Here is a 17,153-nt window from a genome sequence, read left to right as displayed (position 1 = left end):
ATAGGAATGGCCTCCATAAGCCCATATATTTGAATACTTGGTCATTAGTGAAGAGGCACTACTTGACAGGATTAGAAGATGTGACCTTGTTGAAGGAAGTGTGTCACTGGGGGCGGACTTTGGGTTTCAATGCTCAAGCCAGGTCCAGTGTCTCTTCCTGCTGCCTGTGGATCTGGATGTAGAACTTTCAGCTACCTCTCTAGCCCCATGTCAGCCTGAGTGTCGCGATGCTTCCACTATGATGGTAATGAACTAACCCTCTGAACTGTAAGCCAGCCCTAATTAAACGTTTCCCTTTATAAGAGTTGTCGTGGTCATGGTGTCTCTTCACAGCAACAGAACACTAAGACAATGAATGAATGAATGAATGAATGAATGAATGTGTTGGTTTATTGAGACAAGGTTTGTGTAGCTGTCCTGGAACTCACTTGTAGACCAGGCTGGCCTCCCAGCTGGGTACTGGGAATTGAACCCAGGTCCTCTGAAGAGCAGCCAGTGCTCTTAACTGCTAAGCCATCTCCAGTCCCAAATAAATCTTTCTTAAAAAAAGGAAAACTGAGTCTCATCCAATTTCTCTTTTCTTCCCTCATCCCTATTGCTCTGAAAACCCAGACTGGCCTAGAACTTACTATGCAGCCCAGGAAGGCCTCAAACTCATAGAAATCCTCCTGTCTCAGCTTTTTGATGCTGGGATTATTGACAGGCATATAGCACCATGCCTAGTTTTTACCTACCATTTCTCCTATTCTTGGTCAAGAACAAATTCTCCTCAGTTACTCAATATTAAAAACACATGCTGGGCTGCAGAGATGCCTCATCAGTGAAGAAACTTCTTGTTCTTGCAAAGGACCCAAGTTTGGTTCCCATCACCCACATGGTGGTTCACAATCATTTGCAACTCTACTTCCAGGAGATCAACCCTCTTCTGACCTCCAAAAGCACCAGGTACACAAAAGTACACCTACACATACATGCAGGCAAGACACGCATCCACATAATAACTACTTTTTAAATAATCTAAACTAACCGGAAGCCTTTACAGCAGAAAAACAACTTTCACTCTCTGCCTTCTTTCCATCTGATAAAACTCTGCAAGGGAAAAAGAATAGCATGCTGGCTGGGTGCAGGGGCCGCACACTTATAATCCTACTACTCCCAAGGCTGAGACAGGAGAATTGTATGTTCCAGTTGTATGTTCCAGACCAGCCTAAGAGAGTGAAACCTTGTCTCAATAGTCATGGAGATTAGAACAGGGGCAGGTAGACCTCTGTGAGTTCAAGGCTAGCCTGGTCTACACAGTAAGATCTAGGTTCTTGTCTCAAAATAAATAAACAATAAAATAAAAAACTTTCCTTGGAATAAATTACAAAGGCAATTAGCATAAAAATTCTAAACTGGGGGTTGGGGATTTAGCTTAGTGGTAGAGCACTTTCCTAGCAAGCGAAAGGTCCTGGGTTCAGTCCTCAGCTCTGGAAAAAAAAAAAAGAAGTGGTGTCACCAAAAGAGGGTTCTTGAAGGAAAAAAAAAAATTCCGGACTCAATCTAGTCTTCTACTTACTACCCAGTCTTCTATTCCCTTGCAGTGCAAACTATTTTCCAAATCTTTCAAAATTTAAATAAAGTTAGCACCTGGTTTATATACCCACAAATTAATTTTTTTAATGAACTTATGGGGCTGGAGAGATGGCTTGCCGGTTAAGGTCTTCTAGAGGACCTTGGTCAATTTCCAGCACCACACGGCAGCTCACAACTGTCTGTAACTTCAATTCCAGAGATCTGACTCCCTCACACCAATGCACAGAAAATAAAATTAAATAAATTCTTTTAAAAAATGAACTTATCAGCTGGTCATATAAGTAACAGCAGCACTCACGGTCAAGAAGGGGAGGTCAAAACATGTTCCAAACCTTTCTGCTTTACAGCAAGTCCCGGCCAGTCAGGAACACAGAGCAGAGGGTATGGACACAGCTCAGCACTTCCTGCTCTTGCAGAGGAGCCAGAGTTCAGTCCCCAGCACCCATGTGGCAGTTGACAACTACTACCTCCACCTCCAGTTCCAGGGGACCCAATGCCTTCCTCTGGTCTCTGCAGGCTGCTGCCCACATGTGATGCACATGAGCTCACAAAAGCACACACATTATGAAAAAATAAAAAATAAAAAAAAAGTAATACATAATGAGATCTTATCTTTAATTAAACAACAAACAAACAAAACAAAACAGTAGTGTCACACACCTTTAATCCCATCATTCAGGAGGCAGAGGCAGGTGAATTTCTGTGAGTTTGAGGCCAGCCTGGTCTACAAAGCAGTCTCAGGACAGCCAGAGCTGACAGAGAAACCCTGTCTTGAAAAACTTAAAAAAAATAAATAAATATTTAAAAAAAAAAAAAAACTGAAACAAACTAACAAAACCCTTACAAGTACATAACTTTGAAACAAACACATTCTAATCATAAAACAATACTGAATATGTTGATTTGCAAGGATTACATGGATACTGGCTGAGGTAGTATATAATCCTAGCACTCTGGTCATCCTCACCTACAATAAAACCCCATCTCAAAACAACAACAAAATAATAAACTGGGTATAGCTCCATACACCTTTAGTCCCAGCATTTGCTATCAGCCTAGTACTCCAGCCTGGTCTACAAAGCAAGTTCCAGGCCAGCCAGGGCTATACAATGAGACCCTGTCTCAAAACACAAACATAAAAAGTTATCAGTTTCTCTACAACTTGTGGGCAGCCAAGATGGCTCAGCAGGTAAACAGCACTTACCACACTAGCCAGATGGCCTGAGCTCAGTGCCAGGAGAGGAGAGCACCAACTCCTGAGAGCTGTCTTATCTCCACATGCACACTATGGCCTCCACACTAACACATTCAATAAAAAGTGGAATTACATGTAGAGATTTCCACCAGATTCTTGCTCTAACCTAAAGATTCTGATTCTGAAAAGTACAAGCTGATAAAATCGGTGTGCTTTGGGTTCTTGCTATGTAGTCCCAACTAGCCTTGAATTCAGCCTCATTTAAAACAGAGAAAAACAGACAAAGGACAGAGAAATAGACAGTATTTTACATAAATATGCAGACTCCATTACTTTACTATGTGATCCTGAGCTGGGATTACAGGCATGTACCACCTTACCCATTTCAACCATTATACAAGTTTCCAAAATTGATTTAAGTAGTTTAGCCCTTCATCATATGCTTAATATTCTTAGAACACTGCCCTAAGCCCCACCTAAAATGCATTTAGAGATCTCCATGACAAAAACTTCAAGGGGGCTGGAGATATGGCTCAGAGGTTAAGAGCACTGGCTGCTGGCTGTTCTTCCAGAGGTCCTGAGTTCAATTCCCAGTAACCACATGGTGGCTCACAACCGTTTATAATGAGATCTGGTGCAGACAGAACACTGCATACATAATAAATAAACAAACCCTTAAAAAAATTCGCCGCCAGGGGTGGTGACACACACCTTTGATCCCAGCACTGGGGAGGCAGAGGCAGGCAGATCTCTGATTTCGAGGCCAGCCTGGTCTACAAAGTGAGTCCTAGGACAGCCAGGGCTGTTGCAAAGAGAAAACCTGTCTCAAAAAACCAAAAAAAACAAATATAAATAGATAAGTAAATAAATAAATAAATAGAAATCATTTCCCCCAATAATCGAATTTATGGAAAGCACCAAATATTGGAAATCCTTGGCCAAACTTAATGAAATCTGCCTTGTTATCCTGATCTAGTTCCTATGTAAAAAGAAACTATGTAAAAGGAAAAATATTAAACTAAAAGATACTGGTATTCAACGCTTCCAAATTCAGATACTAGCTATCACTCAGGAAAAAAATAAAGAAAATCTAAACATCCTTCAGAACTTGCTTCAATTTTACTTTTGTGAAATCATTAAATTTACTACTAAGTTTCCAATGTAAACATACTGACTTATAGAAATCTATTTCTATTCATTTATAATAGATAAAACCAAATAATATCTGTAATACTTTTGGCCAAGGTGGATGGGGGTTGTTATAGGGCACCCATGACTCCACTTGTTTTCCTTTTTGAGATGGGCTGTGTGTATGTTGCCTAGACTGGCCTCCACTCCCAAACTCCTATGCCTCTTACTCCCTCAATCTTCCCAGTTTCTGGAATGGATGCACACCTCTGTTTGGGCTATATTTCTAAAATCTACAACACTTCATTGCAAAGAGTACATCCTAAGGGTGTATAGAGTAAACTTCCTTAGAAAATAAAATTTATATTAGGGTAAAGGGAAAAAAAAGTCCAACAACATAGGCAGTACAAAATTATAGCATGTATACTAAATAGCAATTAAAAATGTGGCATAAACTAAACACGATGGTATTTGTCTGTCCTGAGATCTCAGCACTTAGGAGGTGAAGGAAGACTAGGAGTTCATGGTTACCCAAGTTGTCTCAAAACAAATAAAAAGAAAAGTAATTAGATATGGAAAGAGATGGGCCAGCAGTTAAGAGCACTCGTTCTTGCCGAGGGCCTGGGTTCGGTTCCCAGTGTCCACGTGGCAGTGGTGGCTCCAGGGCATCTGAAACCCTCTTCTGACCTCCAGGAGCACCAAGCAGACACAGAGTGTACATACATATATACATACATGCAGGCAAAACACTCACACACATAAAATTAAGTCTGATAACAATAAATGAAATAAAAACATAAAACTACAGTATAAAAAAAGCCCAGAGTGGTGTGGTACATTATAATGCTTGTAGTCCTAACATTCAGGAGACTGCAGAAGTAGTCGTCTTAAGTTCTAGGTCACTTAGGTTGCATCCTTCACAATCACAACACCCTTCACAAACAATACAACTAGTTCACACATACTGGCAACAGTGAGATCTCCAAGATAAAATTAAAATTTAAAAACAATGTTATCTGGTTAACACTTTTAATATCATCTTATAAGGGACAATCATTCTGCTTCAGCCTGCAGAGTACAGGTGTGTACAACCACACCAGGCTGCAGCTTTTAATTTTAGAGAATATAGGTATGTTTACATCTGCATAGACTATTTCTGGAGGATTACATTTTGAACAGTTAAGTGGCTTTCAGGGGTAATACAGACATTCATATTGCTTGTTTTCCTATACCAGTCTTTTAAAAAAATAAACATGCTAAATATCACTGTTATAAAACTTGAATTTCTGTATAATATCTATGATGATAAAATTATATTATCTTCATCCACTGGGCTTGGGGGAGGATCTCTGAGATAAAGGGCAGCCTGGTCTACAGAGTGAGTTCCAGGACACCTAAGGCTACACAGAAAAACCTTGTCTCTAGGGGGAAAAAATTCATCCTATCTTGGACTTTTTCTTCCTTACCAAATTTACAAACCTATATTTAAACAGCTCTTATAAAGAAAAACAAAAACATTTAACTTACTAAACTGTTCTTTTTCATTTTACTTTTGTAGCGTCAGGAGTTGAACTGAAGGAAAGGTCTTATGCACCCTAAGCAAGCACCAACCACTGAGCTACGACCTCAGGCCTGATAGCTCCATCCTGAAGTGTGGATAAACAAGGGTTTAAAGACTGAAATGGAGGAGAAAGAGGCAAGGCTAGCTAAACAGGTTTAGAGCTCCAACTTCCCATTACTTTGTAACTGCCAACCTTTGGACAGTAGCATTAGTACTCTGATGAAATTCTTTGGTTTACAACAATATGTAAATGTAACAATCCAACAGTCAATTCCACGAAATTGAAGGTAGCATCTCAGCTGTTAAACACACTCAACTGTTACAAATTAATGTTTTAGATCTGGAGAGGTAAGATGGCTCAGCAGTTAAGGGCACTGCTGCTCTGTTCTCACAGAGGACAGCTCCCAGATGTCTGTCCTCCAGCTCCAGTGATCTAATGCCTCTGCCCTCTCTGGGCACCTGTGCTCATATGCACATGTACACACAGACACACATACCCACATGTAATTTAAAGAAGTATTCTTGCATGTGTGCACTCACGTGTATAAATCAGAACAATTTATAGTATAAATCAGAACAATTTATAGGAGTTGGTTCTCTCCTACTATGTGGGTCCTGGATATTAAACTCACAATCTTCATTCAGGGTCAGTGGCAAGCACCCTTATCCACTGAATCATCTTGCCAGCACCACCACCTCTTTTTCTGGAAACAAAGTAACACCGCGTAACCCTGGCTGGCCTGGGACTCACTATAATGTAGACCAAGCAGGTCTGGAGCTCACAAAGCCTACCTCTGCCTCCAAGTTTGGTATTAAAGGTGCATGCCATCACACCAGATCTTAATTTTTCTTAGAGTGGACACATACAGTTAGAATACGGAGAAATTAGAGCTCTCAAAGACTACGGCTAGGAATGTAACATGGTAGACCTACTATGTCTAGCAGTCTAATAGTTCCTCAAATAGTACACATAGATTTATCCTATGAACTAGCAATTCTATTCCTAGGTTAACACCCAAAAGAACTGAAAACATAGCCAGGCAGTGGTGGACACCTTCAATCCTGGCACTCACCAAGAGGCAGGCAGATTTCTGGAGGCCAGCCTAGTCTACCAAGTGAGTTCCAGTACAGCCAAATTGGCACAGAGAAACCCTGTCTCAAAAACCAAAACAGAAAAAGAAAAAAGAAAAAAAAAAAAGAAAGAAAAAAAAATCCAAAAGAAAAACATTTTTTTGAAGATTAGCTCCATTTTGCTCATTCTAAGTATGTACCTTGAGCAAGTATTTTTCTGTTTTAGTGATGTTGGAGACTGACCCAAAGCCTCAAACATGCTTAAACTCCCACTCCACTACTGAGTTACACTTACAGCACAAAATCAATCAGGTATGCCTCCCTGTTGGAGACAACTTCTTTTTCCTGTTTTTTTTTTTTTAAACTATTTTTAATTGCACACTCTTTTTTTTTTTTTTTTTTTGGTTTTTCGAGACAGGGTTTCTCTGTGTAGCTTTGTGCCTTTCCTGGGACTCACTTGGTAGCCCAGGCTGGCCGGCCTCGAACTCACAGAGATCCGCCTGCCTCTGCCTCCCGAGTGCTGGGATTAAAGGTGTGCGCCACCACCGCCCGGCTAATTGCACACTTTTAAAATTAAGATTTATTCTATTATTTCATGTAAATGTGTGTACCACATACCCACTTGGTGCCTGCCAGAGTCAGAAGAGGGCATCTGATACCCTGGAACTGGATGAGACAGGGTTTCTCTGTGTAACTGCCCTCAATGTCCTGAAACTCACTTTGTAGACCAGGCTGGCCTTGAACTCACAGAGATCTGCCTGCCTCTGCCTCCTGAGTGCTGGGATTAAAGGCGTGGGCCACCACACCAGGCTTTTAACTTCTATATTGTAAAAGTTAAGGTAAAGATAGAATTAGGTTTGTTTTGCTTCTTAGATTCTCCAAATGAGGTTAAGCAATCTTTATCTTCACAGAAGTCAAGGCTGTTACTGCCAGCAGGTTTTATTAATGGTCCTCATTATCACTGTTGTGGAATGCTTCGCTTCCCCCTACATACATTTAGTTATAGGATGTCTTTACAAAGATGCTAATGTGCTATACTGACTATATTACCAAGATGACAATCATCTTCTTTTGTTGTTTAGTCAACCCTTCAGTCATTAAGAGCCTGAGCTCTAAATCAGGTGACCCAGCAACTAGATAAAATGTCACTGACATCAAATTCTAAAGTAAAATCCAACTTCTTCGTAGGAGGAAAAATGTAACCAGAGGAACTTCACAGTCCAAATAGATTGAAAGTTTAAATCAAACCTGGTCTACAGAATGAGTTCCAGGACAGCTAGGGTGGTTGCACTTGTCAAGAAACCCTGTCTTAAAAAGGTGGCATATGCCTTTAATCCCAGCACTTGGGAGGCAGAGCCAGGCGGATCTCTGTGAGTTCGAGACCAGCCTGGTCTATAGAGCGAGATCCAGGAATAGGCTCCAAAACTACACAGAGAAACCCTGTCTCTAAAAAAACAAACAAACAAACAAACAAACAAAAAGGATCTCTGAGTTTGAGGCCAGCCTGGTCTACAGAGTAAGTTCCAAGAGAGTAGTACTACATAAGAGACCCTATCTCAGAGAGAGAATTCAAAAAATAATAGTATGTAGTATCAAAGCTGATCTCAGCTCAAACAGGAGAAACCATTAAGCCCAGAAGTTTGAAGCCAGCCTGGACAACATAGTAAGGCCCCTCTCAGAAAAACAAAAAAGAGCCGGGCAGCAGTGGTACATGCCTTTAATCCCAGCACTTGAGAGGCAGAGGCAGGCGGATCTCTGTGAGTTCAAGGCCAGCTGGTTCTACACAGTGAATTCCAGTTGAGCCAGGGCTATGTACAGACCCTGTCTCAAAAAAAGAAAGAAAGAAAGAAAGAAAGAAAGAAAGAAAGAAAGAAAGAAAGAAAGAAAGAAAGAAAGAAAGAAAGAAAGAAAGGGAAAAGAAAAGCACAGGCAGAGGCAGGTGGATCTCTGTGAGTTCCAGGCCAGCCTGGTCTACAGAGAGAGTTCCAGGACAGCCAGGACTACTTCACAGAGAAACTCTGTCTCGAAAAACAACAACAAAAAAGCCAGATGTAGTAGCAATGCTTAGAACTTGGGGGTGAAGCAAAGGCAAAAAGAAGAGGAATTCAGGAATTCACTTCAAATCCAACATGGGTACAGGAAAGCCTGTCTCTAAAAATCAAACAGCTTGCCAGCGGTGGTGGTGCACACCTTTGATCGCAGCACTCAGAATGCAGAGGCAGGAGGATCGCAGCTGGTCTACAGAGTGAGATCCAGGACAGCACGGGCTGTTACCCAGAGAAATCCTGTCTGGAAAGAAAAGGCTCAAACAAGGGGCGGCGGGACAGTCCAGCAATGAAGACACTGGCACTCCCCTTAAAGCAATGGCAGGGTCTGAGCCACAAGGTGGGAGGAGACAAATGAATCCCAAAGTTGTCCTCTGACCTCAGGGTGCACACAGATGAAGTAAGTGGTGATAAACAGCCGGGGCAGGAGAGATGGCTCAGCAGTTTAGAGCACTGGCTACTTTTCCAAGTTCTGAGTTCAAGTCCCTGCACCCACCTGTTGACCCACAGGCTCCAAAGTCCTCTTCTCATGTACATGCAGACAACACATCCATAATACACAAATATATATATATAATTTTTAAAAATAAATGAACAAATTAAACAAGAAATAATAGAGCAAAAGAGCCCATAACCTTAAGAGTTCATATATACTCAAACACTACTAGCAAGCTTTGCTCACTAGAGAAAGCTTTTTTTTTTTTTTTTTTTTTAAGAGAGAGACAGGGTCTCAGTTATCAGTACAGGCTGGCCTCAGTAATTCAAAAACTTATGACAATCCTCCTGCTTCAGCCTCCCATGTACTGAGTTTATAGGTGTGAGCCACCATGCCTACTAGCTAAAGAAAATTTTTTTGCAGTAGTGAAGACTGAACCCATGGCCTGTAGCATGCTAGGTAAGACCTCTATCACTGAGGTATATCCTCAGCTGGAAAGTATCCCCGCCCTCAGTTTCTGTGTGTAGCCCAGGCTGGCCTCTAACTCAGAGACCCACCTGCCTCTGCCTCCCGAGTACTGGGATCAAAGGTGTGTGCCACCACCACCCAACTTGGAAAGCGTTTCTTAAAGAACAATAAAGCTTTACTGAGGTAGAAAAAGAGCTCCATGCAGCAGCAAGCGGAAAGACTCAAAGCCGAAGACTGCCTGAGAAGGCATTTTTCAAAGTTAGAAATAACAGATTCCCTTAAAATTGAATACTGTAGTCTTCCTATAACTTCCTTTCCAGTTTACCACTACAATGTTTATTAAGTGACCTCTTTAACTTATGCCACAATTAACCAAGAGTAACTTCAGCTGGAACTGTAACTAGTGGTCATCAGCCTTGGCAGCAAGCACTCCTAACCAGCTGAGTGAGCTAGTCAGTCCCTGTGCCAACTTTCAGCTGCAGCTGGAGAGGAGCACACTAAAAACTGAAATTTAAAAACACAAAAACAATGATCACAAATTGACCTTTTTCCAAGGAAGAACTAATCAGATAACTTAAGGAGAAAAACAGCAGAAAATGCCACTAAACAAATTTCTCCCAAAGACTGAAACAAAAAAAAAAGTTAAGAGTTTTCATACTTGGCCAAAGAGCTGGCTTAACAGGTAAAAAAGCATTTGCTGCCAAGTCTGCTGACCTGAGTTGCATCTCTGGTACCCACACTTCAAAAGCAGAGAACTCACTCCCAGAAGGATCATGCGAGCATACACATACACTTAAATATAAGATTCAGGGCTGGAGAGATGGCTCTGAGGATAAGGACACTTGTTATTCTTGTAGAAGACCCAGGTTTGAGTTCAAGCACCTACAGGGTAGCTCACAGGTGGACATCTTCAGATCTTTTCAGGCACCAGGCACACATGTGGTACATAGACATCCATGCAAGCAAAGCACTTCTATTAAAAAAAAAAAAAAAAAAAGCGGCAATCAGGTGGTGGCGGCACACCTTATTAATCCCAGCACTCGAGAGGCAGAGGCAGGCGGATCTTTGAGTTTGAGGCCAGCCTGGTCTACACAGAGAAACCTTGTCTCAAAAAGACAATAAACCAAACAAAGGTGCAACATGGGCTAGAGAGATGGCTCAGCTTCAAGACCACTGGCTGCTCTCAAAGAGGAACCAGATTCAGTTCCTAGCACTCATTTACAGGCTCACAACCACCTGTGACTCTAGTTCCAGGAGATCCAATGCCCTCTTCTGGCCTCCTCAGACCAGGCCACATAATGCACATACATACATACAAGCACTCACATATACACATAAAATAAAAATTAATAATAATAATAAGTTTGGTTTTTTGAGTTCAGGTTCCTCTATATAGCTCTGACTGTCCTGGCACTATGGCCACTTGTCTCTGTCTCCAGGGATTAAAATGAATATATAAAAATATATCTTAAACACTCGGGAGGCAGAGGCAAGGAGATCTCTGAGTTCAAGGCCAGCCTGGTCTACAGATTGAGTGCCAGGAAGCCAGAGCTTAACAGAGAGAGTCTTTCTTGAAAACAAAACAAAACAAATGTGTATGTAAAATGCAATAAAAAAAATTCTAGGAGCTGGAGCTGGCTCAGGCAATTAAGGGCACTGGCTGCTCTTCCAGGGGACCAGGGTTCAAGTACTAGTACCCACATAGCAGCTCACAACCATCTATAACACCAGTTTCAGGGGATCTGGTGACCTCTTCTATCTTCTATGAAGATCAGGTATGCACATGGTGCATGGACATACATGCAGGCAAACACCCAGACACACACACACACACACACACACACACACACAAAATAAGTTCAAGGCCAGCCTGTCAACATATTGAGTTCCAGAACACTGGGGACTATGTAGAAACCCTGTTTCAATAACCACTCCCCCGCCCCCCAAAATAAAAGAATTTCTGAGAGCGAGAATGATGTTCCGTAGTTAAGAGCATTTGCTGTTTTTCAAGAGGACCCAAGATCAGTTTCCAGCAACCACATTAGTGGGCCCATAACCCTCTGCAACTCAGTTCCAGGGGATCTGATGTCCTCTTCTGGCTTCTGAAAGCACCCAATCCCCAAGAGAGAAGACTCTCTCTTCTCTCCTCTCTCTCTCTCTCTCTCTCTCTCTCTCTCTCTTTCTCTCTCTCTCCCTCTCTGTCACACACACACACACACACACACACACACACACACAAGTGTTTTTAAAAGAGTTTCCATTTTTGATGTTGAGGATATAACTCAGTTGGCAGAGTGCTTGTCTGGCACACACAATACCCTGGGTTCAATCTCCAGCATGGCATAAACCTGGCATGATGACAAAAGCCTGTAATGCCAGCATTTGGGAGGTGGGAGGCAAGAAGATCAGAAGTTTAAGGTCATCCTTGGCTACATAGTTGGCTACAAGCCAACCTAGGTTATATGAGGCATGTCTTTAAAAAAAAAAAAAAAGTATTTTTATACTTTACTAGAACAGGGTAGCACAGACCTATTTATTATCCTGGCCCTTCAGAGGCCTGAGAAGAGGGATGGTGAGTTGGAAGTCCACACAAGTTACAGAGTAAGTTCCTGGCCATCATGAACTGTAACCAGGATCTCATTCTGGAGCACAGGCTGGCACCAACACTACAAATATGAACCATGGGAGAAAGGAGTTTTGGATGGGAATGGGGAATGGGTGGCATTTTTCTTAAAAAAAAAAAAAAAAAAAAAAAAATTAGTAAAAATGCTGAGGGCATAGCTTCAATGACAGACTTTGAGAAGCCCTGGGTTCAATCCCCAGCATCAAAAAATTAGTACGAGGCAGACAAGATGGATCAGCAAGTAAAGCTCTTGCCATACAAGCCTGTAAATCTGAGTTTAATCCCTAGAACCCACACAAAGGTGGAAGGAAAACTACACCCCAAAAGCTGTCCTCTGACCCCTACAAATAAGCTGTGGCCTGTGCTCACCCAAATTCACAAAAACATCACACACACACACACACACACACACACACACACACAAAAACACAATTTTTAAAAATTAAGACAGAAAAAAAATAGGGCACACAAATCCTAATATTAAGAAATTTAGCCAGGCAGTGGTGGTGCACGCCTTTAATTCCAGCGCTCGGGAAGCAGAGGCAGGTGGATCAAGGCCAGCCTGGTCTACAGAGAGTTCCAGGACAGCCAGGGCTACAGAGAAACCCTGTTTTAAAAAAAAATAATAAAAAAATTTAAACAGGAACTGAAGAGTTGGCTCTGTGGCTACGAGTATCTGCTGCTCTTGCAGAGGACCCAGGTTCAATTCCAAACACCCACAAGGTGGCTGACAACCATTTGTAACTCAAGTTTTCGGAGGATCCAATGCCCTCTTCTGAACTCTGAAAACACCAAGCAAGCACACACATGGTAGACATACATACATGAAAGCAAAAACAGCCCAGCACTCGGTAGCAGAGGCAGAGACAGGCAGATCTCTGAGTCTGAAACCAGCCTGGGCTACAGAGCTAGGTCCAGGATAGCCAGGGCTACACAGAGAAACCCTGTCTGGAAAAAACGAAAACCATATTTTTGTTTGTTTGGTTGGTTGGTTGGTTGGTTTTTTCGAGACAGGGTTTCTCTGTGTAGCTTTGCGCCTTTCCTGGAACTCACTCTGTAGCCCAGGCTGGCCTCGAACTCACAGAGATCCGCCTGGCTCTGCCTCCTGAGTGCTGGGATTAAAGGTGTGCGCCACCACCGCCTGGCAAAAACCATCTTAAACAGGAACTAAAGCCCTTTCTTTTCTCTTTTCCACCCCCTCCTGCTATGCAGTCCTGGTCGGCCTAGAACTTCCTATGTAGACTAGCCTAGAACTTACTATGTAGACTAGACTGGAACTTACTATGTAGACTAGACTGGAACTTACTATGTAGATAAGACTGGAACTTTCTATGTAGACTAGACTGGAACTTACTATGTAGACTAGACTGGAACTTTCTATGTAGACTAGACTGGAACTTTCTATGTAGACTAGACTGGAACTTTCTATGTAGACTAGACTGGAACTTACTATGTAGACTAGACTGGAACTTTCTATGTACACTAGACTGGAACTTACTATGTACACTAGACTGGAACTTACTATGTAGACTAGACTGGAACTTACTATGTAGACTAGACTGGAACTTACTATGTAGACTAGACTGGAACTTACTATGTAGACTAGACTAGAACTTACTATGTAGACTAGACTGGAACTTACTATGTAGACTAGCCTAGAACTTAGTATGTAGACTAGACTGGAACTTTCTATGTAGACTAGACTAGAACTTTCTATGTAGACTAGACTAGAACTTACTATGTAGATTAGACTAGAACTTACTATGTAGACTAGCCTGGAACTTACTATATAGACTAGACTAGAACTTTCTATGTAGATTAGACTGGAACTTTCTATGTAGACTAGACTGGAACTTTCTATGTAGACTAGACTGAAACTTACTATGTAGACTAGACTAGAACTTTCTATGTAGACTAGACTGGCCTCTGACTTGTTTGCAAAACTCCTGCCTTTGCTTCTCGACTGCTGGGATCTCAAGGACACGTGTGGGTCCAGAACCCAGGGCTTTAACCATGCTAGACAAGCCCTCTACCACTGAGGTACACCCAGTCCCCAAAGCCAATCTTTGCACCAGGACTAAAGCTATAATTTATTTTGTTGTGTGTGTTGCTGGGGTTTAAAATCAGGTCTTCATGCATGATAAGCAAGTACTCTACCACTGAGCTACAGTCTCAGCCCAAAGGCTTTATTTTAAATTATGCTACAGGAAGTATTTCTATACTATCATTTCCAAATCAAGAGTGCCACATTCTGTTCCCCATTAGTAAGCAGAAGTATTATTTTCTTTCATAGTTAAAAAAAAAAAAAAAAAAAAAAAACTCCAATAGAGGAAGATTTACTACAACCCATTTACCTGAACTATTGATTCAGTAATAATACTTTTTGGAAATTAAACTGTATCCTTAAATCAGGTGTGGTGGGACAGGCCTCTAATCCCAGCACTCAGGAGGCAGAGGCAGGTGGATCTCTGTGAGTTCAAGGACAGCCTGGTCTACTGAGAGAGTTCCAGGACAGCCAAAGCCACAAAGAGAAACCCTGTCTCAACCAAAAGAACAAAAAACAAAAAGCAAACTAACAAACTGTATCCTTTAAAACTAACCAGGCATTTGCTTTCCAACTGTTTTCTAGGAAAGTTATCATATGAACTCCACTTTGTGCAATACTTCCAATATCTACAAATGATTGTTTATATTTGACAGTACATACAACACACCTCAACATGGACACAAAAATTTCCTTTCCAATCTGTCACTAATAACGTGAACCTTTACTCAGTAATTTTAAGCACCTGCATCTAAAAAGTATAGTGTATACTGACCACAAAAGATGAAGCAAACAGTTGGTAAGGATACCTACCACTCTTACATAAGATTCTAAAAATGTCCTTTTACTAAGTGTTCAGCAACTATCACATGCATGAATGTTAAGTATTCTCTATCAATCCTATTTTCAACAAAGTTGACCCAGTTTAAAGCCTGAAATTGAGGCTTTTGAACGGTACAAAATAAGAGTTAAGTAATTGGGTAGTCCTAAAAATACACATCACAACTACATGACTAAGATATTCGTTTAAAACTTGTGCCAAGATAACCCCTCCCTTCAAAACAAACTAAAATTGACTCATTGGCCTATTTTACTTAATTCTAGAAATTAGAAAAAAAAAATGGATTCCTAAACACTCATTTCCTCTGACTCTACCCCCAACTCCGTCTTCACTCAGGGATTCCACCCTCCAAAAAAAAAAAAACAAAAAAAACAAAAAAAAAACAAAAACGCTTTAGTCAAATCAAGACAAAACAAAAACAAAACAAACAACAACAAAAAACCCTCAGTGTCTCCAAGTACTGAACTCGGGAATAATTCGTGGAAGACAATAGAAACAATGTATATGTAGAGGCTGCCTAAGGAGCCACTCCACCATGAGAAGAAACCCTCTCACCTCAGCTGCTTCTCATTTGTGGGGCGACCCCATTTGCAGAAGCTAACCACCTAAGCAAAAGCATTCAATTTTCTCTCCCTAAAGTGGGAAACTATCAATCTCTCTGCCTGACATGTCCCACCCTTTGTGGATGTTTGTACGGGGGGGGGGGGGGGGAGTGCTTGTAAACTTGGTAGGAAAGGACAAAGGGCATTCTGAAAGCAGGGGAGACTATGGAGTAAATGAGGGCAGAAAGAGGGCTAAATTAAAGTCCCCTCAAGCAGATGAGCAAGGCAAAGCCAGCACACCACCCTCCCTTTTTTGGCCACCCTCCCCCAGGGTCCTCTTCCTTATTACCACCTACTGGAATCAAAAGTTGGACTACTCCTACCCAAGACCAACAAATCCTCCAAATGTCAGGGCACTAGCAACATCGGGAATGACAGGCTACTGTTCCTCCCCCACATTCCCTCCCCCCCCAAAAAAAGAGAAAAGTCCAATCCAATAAGTGCAGGTCACCCTGCCCTCTGGGGCAGTTCCAGCCTGCGCAGAGAAGGCTCGGATGGGTCGAGAAAGAGAAGATAGACCATCTCTATTTCCACACACCCTCAGCTGGAGAAACAAAACAAAGGCAGCCCTCCTTCCCGGTAGCCAACTACCCCAGCCACAGAGGCTTTCCTATTTCCCGGTGCAGTCTGGCCTCCCGCCCCCGCCCCATGACAAAGAAAAGGCACTTGGTGAGCAAGGCCTTCCTGCCTCCACGGATGGGGGAGGGGGCTGCGAGGTGAGGAGCCCCCTCGGCTCCCCCGCGCTCCCGCTCCCGGCCCGCGGCGGAGAGCGGAGGCCCGGGAAGCGGGTCCGGGAAGGGGTGGGGGGGGTGGGGGGGTACCTTGAAGTAGCCGCCTTCGTAGAGGGTGTTAGGGGGTCCGAAGATGGCCACCTCCCAGTTGTAGAGGTCGGACTCATCCACCAGGGTGATCCGGAAGCCCTCCACTGGTTCCTCCTGCAGGGATTTCAGCTCAAGCATCAAGGCTTTTTGCGAGCTGGTCATCTGCTGCTGGGCCATCGCGGCGGCGGCGGCGGCGGCGGCGGCGGCGGCCGTGCGGGGCCGCGGCCCCAGTCCTCGCGCACCGGCCGGGCCGGACCAGGCCCCTCCCCTCTGCTCGCCCTCGGGCCGGGCCGGGCCCCTGTCTTCACACGCCTGGCGGGGCCTGATGGATCAGGCCCCAGACGGCCCGGGGGCCCGCCCGGGGTCCTCCTCACTCTCGACGCGGGCCGGCCCGGGCCCTCCTCACACTCGGGCCGGGCGGGGGCGGGCCTGAGGGAGTTGGGGGAATCCGCTCCGGGACCCGGGCCTCCCCCCCCCGGAGGGGGCCTCTACTTGGGGGGGGGAGTGGAGGTGGAAGCGAAGGAAGGCGGCGGAGGGCAGGCGATGGTGAAGACAGGGGGACCGGGCTGGGCCGGGAGCGCCGTGCTCGCTTGCCCTCTCGTTCTCCGCGGGGGCCGGAGGGGCGCACGAGGGGAGGGGGCGCGCCGTGCGCTGGGGTCTCGGGACGGTGGCGGCGGCGGCGGCGGCGGCGGCGGCGACGGCAGCGGCTGCGCGGGGGGAGGGGCGGAGGAGAAGAGCGAGAG

General features: G+C 43.6%; 1 protein-coding gene across 2 annotated transcripts in view; it reads right to left on the bottom strand.

Annotated features, from left to right (window-relative positions):
* Nucleotides 1-16,694, bottom strand: part of Ube2r2 (ubiquitin conjugating enzyme E2 R2) — an 87,375-nt gene extending 70,681 nt beyond the window's left edge. For both annotated transcript variants that reach the window (XM_059254132.1, XM_059254133.1), the window contains exon 1: nucleotides 16,411-16,694. In XM_059254132.1, the coding sequence (XP_059110115.1) occupies nucleotides 16,411-16,587 (177 nt within the window). In that variant the 5' untranslated portion in view covers nucleotides 16,588-16,694. The remainder of the gene's footprint in view (nucleotides 1-16,410) is intronic.
* Nucleotides 16,695-17,153: the final 459 nt, after the last annotated feature.

This window comes from Peromyscus eremicus, chromosome 2, assembly GCF_949786415.1.
Source record: "Peromyscus eremicus chromosome 2, PerEre_H2_v1, whole genome shotgun sequence".
Classification (NCBI taxonomy): Eukaryota; Metazoa; Chordata; class Mammalia; order Rodentia; family Cricetidae; genus Peromyscus; species Peromyscus eremicus.
The sequence above is the reverse complement of the archived record's forward strand: the minus strand, read 5'-3'. Positions and strand labels throughout refer to the sequence as shown.